This window comes from Aspergillus nomiae, assembly GCF_001204775.2.
Source record: "Aspergillus nomiae NRRL 13137 chromosome Unknown contig00182, whole genome shotgun sequence".
In the NCBI taxonomy this organism is placed as follows: Eukaryota; Fungi; Ascomycota; class Eurotiomycetes; order Eurotiales; family Aspergillaceae; genus Aspergillus; species Aspergillus nomiae.
The window spans coordinates 1-12,222 of record NW_015378237.1 but is presented as its reverse complement, the minus strand read 5'-3'; the positions used below and the strand labels follow the sequence as shown (position 1 = coordinate 12,222).

At 51.0% G+C, this 12,222-nt stretch overlaps 5 protein-coding genes across 5 annotated transcripts; 4 read left to right on the top strand and 1 right to left on the bottom strand.

Annotated features, from left to right (window-relative positions):
• Nucleotides 1–2,658: 2,658 nt before the first annotated feature.
• ANOM_007470 (uncharacterized protein) lies at nucleotides 2,659–4,208 on the top strand (the record flags this gene model as incomplete). Its single annotated transcript, XM_015552726.1, has 4 exons — nucleotides 2,659–2,776; nucleotides 2,846–3,136; nucleotides 3,216–3,880; nucleotides 4,023–4,208. 4 exons carry the CDS (start codon nucleotides 2,659–2,661, stop codon nucleotides 4,206–4,208), a joined length of 1,260 nt encoding a protein of 419 aa, XP_015405823.1.
• A 1,382-nt stretch (nucleotides 4,209–5,590) lies between these two features.
• ANOM_007469 (glycoside hydrolase family 75 protein) lies at nucleotides 5,591–6,448 on the top strand (the record flags this gene model as incomplete). The annotated part of the gene is made up of 3 exons (XM_015552725.1): nucleotides 5,591–5,686; nucleotides 5,754–6,137; nucleotides 6,191–6,448. The coding sequence occupies 3 exons, from the start codon at nucleotides 5,591–5,593 to the stop codon at nucleotides 6,446–6,448; spliced, it is 738 nt and encodes a 245-aa protein (XP_015405827.1).
• A 597-nt stretch (nucleotides 6,449–7,045) lies between these two features.
• On the top strand, nucleotides 7,046–7,810 carry ANOM_007468 (polysaccharide lyase family 7 protein; the record flags this gene model as incomplete). The annotated part of the gene is made up of 1 exon (XM_015552724.1): nucleotides 7,046–7,810. The coding sequence occupies one exon, from the start codon at nucleotides 7,046–7,048 to the stop codon at nucleotides 7,808–7,810; it is 765 nt and encodes a 254-aa protein (XP_015405826.1).
• Nucleotides 7,811–8,271: 461 nt separating this feature from the next.
• On the bottom strand, nucleotides 8,272–9,374 carry ANOM_007467 (DSD1 family PLP-dependent enzyme; the record flags this gene model as incomplete). The annotated part of the gene is made up of 2 exons (XM_015552723.1): nucleotides 8,272–9,102; nucleotides 9,162–9,374. The coding sequence occupies 2 exons, from the start codon at nucleotides 9,372–9,374 to the stop codon at nucleotides 8,272–8,274; spliced, it is 1,044 nt and encodes a 347-aa protein (XP_015405825.1).
• A 1,077-nt stretch (nucleotides 9,375–10,451) lies between these two features.
• Nucleotides 10,452–11,819, top strand: ANOM_007466 (saccharopine dehydrogenase family protein; the record flags this gene model as incomplete). The annotated part of the gene is made up of 1 exon (XM_015552722.1): nucleotides 10,452–11,819. The coding sequence occupies one exon, from the start codon at nucleotides 10,452–10,454 to the stop codon at nucleotides 11,817–11,819; it is 1,368 nt and encodes a 455-aa protein (XP_015405824.1).
• Nucleotides 11,820–12,222: the final 403 nt, after the last annotated feature.

Below are 12,222 nucleotides of genomic sequence, written 5' to 3'. Positions count from 1 at the left end.
GCCTCAGGCGGTACCTAGTACCCTGTCGTGAGGTTAAATGTTCAGTTCGAATCCCTTGAATCTCTTGGCGATGTTGACAAGGCCATCAAGTGGTCGAAATAGGAATGTAGACACCTAAGGCAGCATAACGGATGTTAGTTATTCCGAACCGACCCGTCAACACCATCAACTGTATGAGGACGCGTAAAGATATCCATCTATGCCACGCCATGTACACTCGGTGGGAGTCAGAGTGAGATGCTGCGAATCCATACTGTTGGGTAGCCCCTATCTCATCCCACGAGATAATAGTGCAATGGGCCGAATCGCTGTGTCCTAACGACCCACAGCTAGTGTGAAGCGAACGGATTCGTATAGAGAGCCTTTGGACCGGTGGCTTTCAAGAATCGCGCTGCTACCGGGGCCAGCTGTGGATGCCTTTCGGCTCTGGGCATTCTGGGATTACAGATTTCTGGAGAGAGGCAGCTGAAGTCAATAATTTGCTCTTTATCAATGGCCTTCCCACCTGGCTGATTGTAGAATAGCATACCACCACCTTGAGACTGGGAAAAGGATACATTTCGCCGGCAATGGGGTGATCAACGGATGCCACGTATCCTCCACTGTAACTTTAACTCCCGATCAAGAGCTACCGCGGCACCTACTGTTCTATTTTGGACCTTCACACCTCGCACAGGATACGAACCCAAATCAAAGGCCATAAGGATCTTAGCAAAGACAGGCTGTGCCGGGCGCATACCCAATCCTCGTCCAGGACACATTCCTGCCCCATAGCCGAAGGGCAAGAAGTTCGGGTAGCCCGTCGCCGCACGGGGATGGCAGCGGTGAGTATTATGGTCGTAGAAACGACATGGGTCAAAGCTATCGGGATACGGATAGATGTTAGGGTCCTGGTGGAACCACTGCGCGGGCATGGCAACGAAGCTACCGCGATCCAAAGTCCGACCAATACTGTCAAGGTGGACTGGCTGCTGGGGACGGCGCGTCGCCGTCACCAAAGCCAGATTTGCAGTTGGTGAGAAAATCGGACAACAAGTTGGGGAATGTACTGGATCATGAACTATATAATTATACACTGAAGTTGTATCACACCAAACGGGCTCTCGGGCAAAACTTTTCAGCCGGGGCATCCGATCCAGGATGTCCATGGGCCATTCGCCCCCTGTGGGATGCAGCGCGGAGCAAATCTCCGCAGCACATCTGCATATCCAGGGTCGGCCACGGCATAGTTCATCATCCCGATGACATACGTGGCGATAGGGAATGCGATCTCAAGGGCACTGAGCAAACAATCCCCAGTGAGGACACTAACTTTTTTTTTCCCTTCAGTTACCAATGCAGCTTCCCCACCAATCTCTCCCTTTTTCATCTTGATTGCAATGGTTGCATTAATCAAAGTGTGACCATCGCGATGAGAGAGCTTTTCAGCCCGTACGCACGCGATCCGCTGGCGAATTTTGGGCATCAACTGCTTCTTGCTGCCCGTGATAGTGGACTGCAAACGTCGCCCGCACCGTGAGAACTGCCAGAGAAGCGGACGAAATATCTCTGGATATATGCCACGGAGATCACGAAACCCACTGGCTTGACCACAGAAGTCAACGCAGCGCTGGACATATACGAGGGGTGGGGTCATGTCCAAATTCTGGCCCGATAATGTACAATGTCGCAATTCCAATCATCATGGGCCAAATCAATTCGTATGCAACGAAGGAATGCCACTCTGTGCCTGCGACTCAGTATGTGGATAGTGTATGAAATTTGGATGGCGTCAAACCCTTGTCTTTCTCGTCCTCGCAAGCGGCCTCAAGGGCCTTGTCGATGGCGAGAATGATGGTCTTATGCATCGAACCTACCGACGGGAGATATTTTGGTTCAAACCCCGTGCCTGGTATATTGCGCGTATTGGGGGCTTACCAAGGGTGTTGTTCTTCGACACGGATACCTGCACCGCTTCGACGTGATCCCTTGTCATCGGACAAGTCGATTCCAAACCAAATGCCTGCAAGCAAGCTACGTAGTCAGCGGGAAGTTACTAAGGGCGATAAAGATTGAAATTCAGGCCCCATACGTGGTTTACCGAGTCCAAAAAGCTGAAATGTTCTGGAGTCTTCCGTTGGTAATCTTTTAACGCTTTAGGAGGCAACACGACGATGTAACTTCAAAAGAATGGCATCGCCGACGGCTGCTCTTCCTTGGTATACTGCTCGCTCTTAGCCTGGGAACAGTTGGCCCTCTACCTTTTCGAACTTACCATGTCAAACGCTTGCTGCACCACTCAGTTAAAGTCCCGACCTATCGGGGTTGATTGAAGCGGCGCTGCCAGTAGCTTCCCTCCCTAACGATCACAATACCCTAGAGTGCCTTTCGCTTTATCCATAGGTCAAGATAGTCGGTTAGAACTGCTGCGCCGCAGCGCAAAAGCAGCGATATCCTTACGGTTAACATCGACGACTGTTGTATGGTGAGCCCTAGGTTCATGAAATTCTCCATTTCGTCCAACCCCATAACTGGTTCCTCCAATCTGGACTCTGGCTAGCACTGATAGCAGATTTGGATCCCCTGAGCTTGGGCACTATCATCCGCCCGAGGAGCGGTCAGGATCTGGCGGTAGGAGTTTGTCTCGGAACGGTCGCAGGTTCCACAGAACGCATACCAATGATCGATCTACTTGGGCCAAAGTCCATCGCGATGCTGTCTGACCAATTGGATGCACAGCGGTCGCCCACATGGCAAGAAACGAGATATGCTGATGAGGACTGCGCCGACACTGGATGTAATTCTAGGTGCTGCGCCTTAGGCAGGATGCGAGACATCCGATCACAACTGTCTGATTGGCCCTCAGACTCCATCAAGGATGCCTTTGAGTGTCCTGCTCAGCATCTCGGAATAATCTATGATCAGCTTGGCAAGGCATATACGCATAAGCAGCGATCCATCTGGGAAATCCGTTCTTCGCGCGGCCACAAGGCTGCCCATGTCGCCCACGGCTTAGAATGTGTCATTAATCGCCATGCTATGCTGCGTAGTGTCTTTGTCCCTTCACTGGACAACCGTATGGAACCCATTCAGGTTGTTCTGAAAGAGATTTACCGCGGCCGTTCAGATTGTGAAGGCCTCCGACATCAAAGCGGCTGTACAGCTACAGGAGTGCAAAGCCATTCAGTGCCGAGACAGGCCCTTGCCACATCGCTCTATCCTGACTGATGGGCCAGATGGGCAGATTTGGTGGCTCTTCGAGTTCAACAAAGCACTGATCGACGCGGCATCCATGATCATTGTGCTGCAAGAATTAGCCACATTATTGAATTGTCACTCTTGCCCGCTGGACCTAGCTCCTTCCTACTCTAAATATGTTTCCTTTGTTGACGAGATAAAACCGGAGCAATGCCTGCGATTCTGGCGGCGGGCCCTCCGAGGCATAGTCCCTTGTCTATTGATAAAGTCCCCAAGTTCTCTGCTACGCTGTCCCTCCCCGGAACCCCGGGTTTGCACGGTTAGCAAAGAGTTAACCGCCTTAGACACATTGGCGGCTCTTTTGAAAGCTTCAGGGTTCACAGCGACCAATGCTTTCCAGACCGTCTGGGGATTGGTTCTGGCCCGGTCCATTGCTCCTACGGATGTCTGTTATGGAGGTCTCAAGTCATGTCGCGATGCTGCCGTCCCCGGCATTCTTCAGATGGTTGGCCCTCTCTTTAACATCCTCCCATGTCGCCTGCAGTTCAGGTCCATTCATCCAACCATGTCCGAATTGAGTGACATCCTTTTGTCAAACCAGTCGGCGATGGCGGAGCGCACCCACCACCAGCATACGTCTTTACAGAGTATCATCGAGGCTACTGGGGTCGATAATCACCAGCTGTTCAACACATGTCTGATGGTTTAACCAGCTATGGTTACTATGACAAGGAACCAAAGCGTTCGATTCCAGCTTCTTGAGTCGCGCGAACATACCGAGGAAGGGCTCCCAGATCATTTTACTAGGCAATTTATGTTGTAGCTAACGAATTCGAGGAATATAGTACAAGGTAGTCGCAACTGTGATCCTTTCCCCTTCGCATTGTGAGCTTCGCATCCGTTATTGGGATGACTTTTTCTCTGAGCCTGAAGCGCTCGATTTGCTTGACCGGTTCTGTGATACTGCGACGGAGGTTTCGACGGCGGTGAGCTCTATGGAACTAGGTACCAGGGAGACGCCTTTTGCATAGTTCAACACCACTCATGAGACATCACTTATACTTCATGAAATTCATCAGTATACTTACTCAATGCGGTGTTGAACAAAGGCATGGGAAGCGGCCGGCTGTCTTTCACCTGATAGCTGAGGCTGCTATCACCCGGATACTGAAGTCTGCTCGTCTGAAATAATAGCTCCAAAGGTATCACAAAATTCCTTTGGTTCGATATGTATCATATACTCTTATGCTCAAACCACCAGGCCAGACTTGCCACCTACAAGCTAAATGTTGGGGGTTTAGGCTGCATGGTCAAGTACTTCGCTCCGTAGCCAGGCTTTAACTCCTAAAGCCATGGGATGGATCGGGGTTTTCAATACTACTACCGCTCCATTTGACCCCCAGATATAATTAGAGATTCCATCGGTCTTGCCGATGTCATCGGTAAGCTGCCGAGGACCATGAAGCAGATCCTAATTAAATCGGGAGCTAACCGAACGATCGGCAGGCACCGAGAACCTCCCTTCTCAACGGCCCCAGCTTTGGTTGGTCAGATACATTTCATTCTGACAAAGAAGGATGTAGAATCTAACTTAGAAAAGATGATGCTATATCGGGAAAATGGATTACACACAAGGCGACTGATTCCGGGGATGATTCCCTCAGTCACAGTCCAGAATCTGACTGATGTTCAAAATCTACCTTTAAAACACATATAGCAAGCTCTAACACCAGTCCAAGCTGCATAGCTGGAAGGTGAGGGTAGACTGCAAGTCAAGGAATAAGAGTGATCGGATGATACACACTAGTAATCATCCGGGAGGTGACCTGTCTATATTTTATTTTTCCTTCCTCCTCTCGGAGTAATAACCTCACAACGACCAAGGTAATCGCACTCTAGATCCTGCACCAAGCTGGTGACGTTCTCTGGGGGCTAATCCAAAAGACACTAGCCACCGGGCAGATACGCCGGGTTTGCCGGTAGCTGAAAGCACTTCAAGACCAATTTGGACGCACACTGTCGATCCTGTAGCCACTCATGCAGTCATTGGTCTATACCAAACCGCTTGGCCAACAGGGTAATATATTGAAGCCCGGATACGACGCCGGAAGAACGTCTAGTTCTTCAGGGGGAATCTCACCATTAGCCAGGAAAAGTGGATATTGTCACGGAGAAGGCCAATAGTATGCTTCCAGGGATGCTTATTACAAGAGTAGCTATGGGGTGACTATTGGATATGGGGGCCATATGTGTGTTGATTGTAGAAATAGTTATTCTTGCAGAAGTCAAAAAGGGCAATACCAAGGTATAAAAGGGGGTCGACCATCGCGAGCATAAATCGAGGAACCAGGAATCATCCGTCATCCACTGACAAACAGTTATCTCTTAATATCTTATCAACTTCGTCACAGAAATGCATTTCGCTGGAGTCGCCGCCATTGCTTTGGCCGCTGGTGCCACTGCGTATGATCTACCAGACAACCTGAAGGAGATCTACGAGAAGCATAAGGTATGACGTTGAAGTCGCTTTACATGTTCTAGCAATGCTCTCTTAGTAACACAGTTGTCCTGTCTAGAGCGGAAAGTGTTCCAACGAGCTGCAAGGTGGCTACGACAATGGCCATTCCCATGATGGAAATACCTTCTCCTACTGTGGCGATATCCCCAACGCGATCTATCTGCATTCGTCGAAGAATGGAGGTCAATATGCCGATATGGATGTTGACTGTGATGGCGCGAATAGACATGCGGGCAAGTGTTCCAATGATCACTCTGGACAGGGTGAAACCCGCTGGAAGGATGAGGTTCAGAAGCTTGGGATTGATGACCTGGATGCAAATATCCATCCGTATGTGGTCTTTGGCAATGAGAACGATGATGGTGACGATCCTAAATTTGATCCACGGGAACATGGAATGGAGCCATTGAGTGTGATGGCAGTTGTATGCAACGGCAAACTGGTATGTGCAGCTTCCTCCATACGATCTACATGTGTCTAACCATTACCCCCCAGTTCTATGGTATATGGGGCGATACCAATGGCCATACCGCAACCGGAGAAGCGTCTCTTTCAATGGCCGAGCTTTGCTTCCCGGAGGAGGACCCCTCTGGGGACAGTGGTCACGAAGAGAATGATGTTCTCTATATTGGTTTCACTGGTAAAGAGGCGGTGCCTGGCAAGACCGCTAACTGGAAGGCCGACAACACCGAGTCCTTCGAGGAGAGTATCAAGGAGCTCGGAGACAAATTGGTTGCTGGTCTCAAGGCTTGAACTATTGAGGCATGTGTATAGTGAATTGGTTCTGTAGATCGACTATAGCTGCATATCTGTATTTCATGTATACATTGTCTGAGAATTTGAAGTGTATTTGTTGCATCAGTTATTTCAAGAATCTATGGACCGATAGAAACAGAGAGACGAGTGGTGAGATTGAAACCTCTAGTGCTTATTACGGCTCCCACAAAGTATAACCCACCGTCGAATCACGATCGACAAGAAGGAGCAATATAACGAGTAAGGAATAAGCTCCAATTTGCCCAGATGCTTGGAAGATCGGCACTCGGATATTGAAAAGGCCCCGATGGGCCAAATATGGCACATAGTGCTAAGGCCTTGCAGGATTCTGACGGTCTGACCCCCTAGTGTTCGAGGCTTCGGAATGTGACCTCGCGTTACTACGACGGAATAGCAAATGGCCCCAGAATAAGGGGGCCAAGAGAGAAAACTCGGTCCCAGCTCCTTGTCCCAAGCATGCTGATGCGGCAACGTACAATCCTTCATATAAATCCAACCATTGGCCGCGTGAAGTGCCAACAATACAGTTCTTTCTCCTTAATAGCTACGTCTCGCTAATCATCATACGTTAAAATGATACCCAAGTCGAGCCTCATAGCTGCCGTCCTTTGTCTCGCCATTGAAGGGACTGTCGCGCTCGATCCAAAATGTGCACCCGGAGGCAACTTTGATCTGTCGTACTGGAACCTCCAGCTCCCCACTGGTGAAACTGGCCATCCCTCAACCATAGTGCCATCTAAATTGAAAGGCTGCGATGGGTATCAGGAATCCGGTGTTTTCTATACCGATAGCAAGGATGGAGCCCTAGTGATGAAAGTTCCCGGCTCTCCTTCCTCTGCTCATTGCGTGACAACCCCTAATAGCAAACACTGTCGCACGGAGCTCCGCGAGCTCAGCTCTGATGGCGGCGATAAGGCTAGCTGGAGTCCATCTGCATCGAAGAACCGACTCAAGGCCACACTCACCGTACCAACACCGGATGATGGGTCCCACGGCACCGTCATCGGTCAGATCCATATCGATGACACTATCTCAAGCAAACCCGTCTGCGAGCTGTATTACAGCAAATCGGGCGACCTGGTTATGGGAGTTGAGAAGACGCGCGCTGGGGGCAAGAGTATCTTCACTAAGGTGGGAAATGTTCCTGTCGGGGAGAAATTTTCGTACGAGATTCGCTATGAGTCGGACAAGTTGAGTGTCAGCATCAACGGGGAGGCACCGCAGACATTGGATACGTACTCCTTGGACTCACCGAAGTCGTACTTCAAGGCTGGGAACTATAACCAGGGAGACTCGGCTTCCGAGGTGCACTTTTACGAACTTAATGTTCAGCATTAAGGACTGCGCGCCTGGATGAAGGGGGCTAAGGAGGGGAGGCCATATAGCTTTTCATTGTTTCTACCTTTGTGACTTTGGTTGCTGTCGTGGGAAAGACAGACTGATATCTGAAAAACTCTCCTATGGCGCTGTAAGGGGAATCGGCTTGGCTTGCTTGTCCTGATACCGTCTACATTGACAGAAGACCTATAGACATGGCAACTCAATGATATGAGCGCTGAACACCAACCACGATGCCACCGAAGGGTTATGCTGCAAGAGTAAGAGGTCTAACGTGTATATTATGCTCTGTCGATAGCAACGCTGTACTCTATCATTGTGCCGAAATACTCTGCGCGGAAACCTGAGCCTAAAGGAGGCTGGCTTCACCTAATACTTGGATTCAGATGAAATGTAACGAACATGTGAAGCGAATATGTAGCTGTATCATGAACTGTAGCTTGTACCTCGACGATTGCTATTTATTGAACCTTTCCCCGCGAGTCAACGCGCCAGATTTCCTCAACAATCCCGTTCCGATGAGCATAATAGAAGTCATGCAGGTTAATTGTGGGATCAATATGGCTCGGAATCATTTCAACCCTGTCGCCCACGGCCAAATTTGGGGTTCCTTCCTCCCAGCTCAGTGAGCCGTGTTCATCGCCCAGGTTCTCGTGCGTGTACCTCGGGTCTTTACACTCTGCCAGCCCACTATCTGTCGTCAAGGACTTTAGGCCAGTATCGATTGTCACTGTCCTCTCTCCTTGTTTGCTGATGACCGTAGAGAGTAACGTGAGGCTATTTGAATAAAATGTCCCGACCGCATTCCGGTAGTCGGTGTCCATGAAAATGAAGGATCCAGGCTGCAGTTCGGTCACACCGGGCACTGCAGCGCAGAACTCAACAGTTCCAGTCCCCCCTGTCGTAACTACTTCAATGTTGAAGCCCTCATTGCGGAGCAGCGTAGCTGTATCTGTGAGGATTTTCATTGACTCGAGACATTGTTGCTTACGGTCCTCCCAGCTGTGGAGGTGCTGTAAATGGCCCTCATATCCCTGGACACCGATCAAGCGCAGGTGGCGGAGAGAGCTGATATGCCTTGCCAACGTGAGCGCTGCCTGTGCATTGGCAACACCGGTGCGATGCAGGCCTACGTCGAGATCCACCAAAACAGAGATAGGTTCTGCGATGCCCGCCTGCGCCAGTGCATTGTTAATTGCCGTTGCGCCAACTTCACTGTCTACCACAATCCTAATGTTTTTGTGCTTCTTGAACAGTTCCACCAGCCTTTTGACCTTCGGCTCGCCAATAATCTCGCAGGTGATAAGGATGTCGTCGAACCCCGCGGCGGTGATGGCTCAGCTTCGGACACTTTGGCCACACAGCAACCTTTGGCCCCTGCAGCGGCAAGCTTCTGTGCGAGGATCGCGCTCTTGGTAGTCTTCAGGTGAGGGCGAATATTGAGCCCAGTGGGTAGGAGGCTGTCAAAGAGTTTCTTAATGTTGGCTTCCATGAGATCCAGATCCACAATCATGGATGGGGTGTCAAGGCTGTCGAGCCTGTCGCCGATCTTGGGGGAATACATGGCACAGTTTCAGACGATACGAAATTCTATGAAGGAAGATCGGGGGTAGAGAGGAATCCTGAACAGTCAACGTAGGCTGTAAACATGCAAATGCAGGGTATCATGGCCAGTAAATACTTCGAATTGGCCCTGACAACCTACCCCGCCTTGCGTCCCACAGAACGCTTCTGCCAAGGCCAGCTAAGGCTGTGGGTCATTGGGCAGGCGTGCATGACTGGCTTCAACTGGTGCTAGTCGCGTCCAGTGGGTCGCGGGGAGCTGGTGAAGAGGAGGCAGTTTGTATAAGACGGCAGGAAGTTGGCCGAAAACGGTAGACAGTTGATGTTGCTTGCGGCCATCCATTTGCCAACCCGTGACCCTTCCGCCACGCACTGGCCTACTTACATCCACGCACTTGATGGTGAACAAACCCTTAGCCATCGACATCGCCTTTGCATCTAGAGGACAAATGGCCAACATGTCGCCCTTTAAGGGTTTTCTCTTGGTATTCCACATCCTCCAAATCCGAACACTCAACTCAGAATAAGCCGAACCGGCCGCAATAGGCAAACATGGACTTGAGAATAGGACGCCATTCGTTGAGCGTAGAACCGTCCATTGACGTTGCAAGACATACTCTGCTAATAAGACTCGCACCCGCGCATGTCTGCAGGGGCTGGCGGCGCTTTAGAGGGCTCTTCCTTCAATTCCGCACACATATCTGACCTATCGCAAACTCCATGCGTAACCGACTATGTGAGGTTCGGTGCCGTCGGACCCGCGGAACAGACTAGACTGTGGAGAACCCCCACGCAGGGTCAGTGCGGACTCGCAGGCCTGATCCAGTATACACGCGCTGTAGAATCCTCTATAGCCTGTGTAGAATAGAGTATCTGACATCAGGTTTCTTTCCTCGGACAGTCCAAGTGTCAACTGCATCGCAGCTGGGAGCCGCGGATTAAGACCGCCATGGCAAAGAACATAAAAGCCGCCCTTGAGCGCAAAGAAGTCCTTTGGATTTGTATATCACCTTGAACAGGAATACTACAAACTCTATAATCCATTGTCGCCTTTTGCCCACAAGAACGACGCTTCAACATGACGAGCTCCACTACCAGCGCTGACCGGGTTGTCTTTATTGGGGCCGCTGGCGAGATGTGTCGCGTGGCCATTGAACGGTTTGCTACCGCAAGCAATGCCTTGCTGATTCTAGCGGACATCAACACGGACGCCCTGGAACCGCTTCTCGCGAAGCTGCCAGCTGGCCGTGCGACAACCAAAAAGCTAGACCTTTTCGATGAAGCTAGCTTGCACGACACGATTATCGGGGCGGCTCTCGTTGTCCTTGGCGCCGGACCCTACGCGCGAACCTCGGGGCCCGTCCTGGCCGCCTGTCTGAAGGCGAAGGTGCCTTATCTTGACTTTGACGACGACGTGGAGAGTACTACGGCAGCTCTCGCCCTACACGAAAAAGCTCGGGACGCTGGCGTGCCATGTTATATTGGCTGTGGTGCCTCACCAGGTATGAGCAATGTACTGGCGGTTGACGCCGTCGGCGATCTTGACACGGTTGATACGATCGATCTCTGTTGGCTCGTGGGTGATGAGCGTCCCGGGATTGGCAAGGCGGTTCTGGAACATCTCATGCATATTGCTGCTGGGCCTTGCTTGACATGGGTAAATGGAAAGCCATCGCTCAATGAATCCTGGGTCGAGACAGGGTATGCGCCCATGGTAGGACAGTGTGGTGAAACACTCTTACATGAGACTGCGCATCCGGAGCCAGTCACCCTACCACGGCTATTTCCAGGCACGTCGCGTATTCGATGCCTGGGCGGGCTGGATCCTGCACCCTTCAACGGAATCGCCCGTGGACTGGGTACGGCTGTACGTCGGCAAGCATTGTCTATGGACGAGGCCGTTAGCTTCTTACTCAGCCTGGTTAATAACCCTCCATCGTACAGTGGGTGGACCGATGCGTTGGGCGGCTTGACCGGACACTTCCGCGGCGGTGATATTACTATCAAGGAACTGTGGCATTTGGTGGCGAAAGGGACCCATGCTGTAGGTCCTTGGCGCTATGCACTTATGGGCATGATTGACCAAATTCGAAGCGGTGAATGCACAGTCGGAGAGATTCTGTCTTTCATCGCCTCTTCGGTGCGCGGCCAGCCAGCACCATATCGTGGCAGTCTCCTCGTGCGAGCGATTGGTTCTCGCCAGGGTCACCCTGCCGTGGTTATCAAACGAACAGCAAAATGTGGCGAAGGCTCCTATCTTATGAAGGACATGGCGTCAATCACCGGAACGGCATGTGCCGCGTTCATGGTGATGGCGCTGGAACCAGGGCAGAAGCGGACTGGTGTGTTTGCTCCCGAGGATTGGGCGAAGCCCCAGGCCTTCTATCAGGCACTGGAGCAAGTGGGCACTCCCCGTGAAGAGATTGTGGAATGCCTCACTTCATAATGGAGGGATCAACAAAGGGAGGGAAGTCGAACGGTTTGGACGCCGGTGACGCTAGCCAGACTGGCTGAACGTGTCCTATTTTCTATCTTCCTGTCTCGCGCAGTGTTACTGGTTCTTGTCATTAACCGTCGGATATATCGCATTTTGGCATGTTATCGGAAACGTCACTGTCACTATCTTTTATCATTACTGTTCATGTTTCATGTTGTTAGTAGATATGGTTATGCAGTTCTATCTGTATAGACTCGCTTCGCCGCATTGTCCCCTGGATTCTCGAAGATCCACGACTAGATTAACAGTAACTAGGCAAAGCAGCCTCTAGGGTTTCGGTTCAGCGTCAGAAACCGTATCCAACCCGCGGGCTCAGATGGTAAGCCTATACCTATAGCTGTAAACTCACATA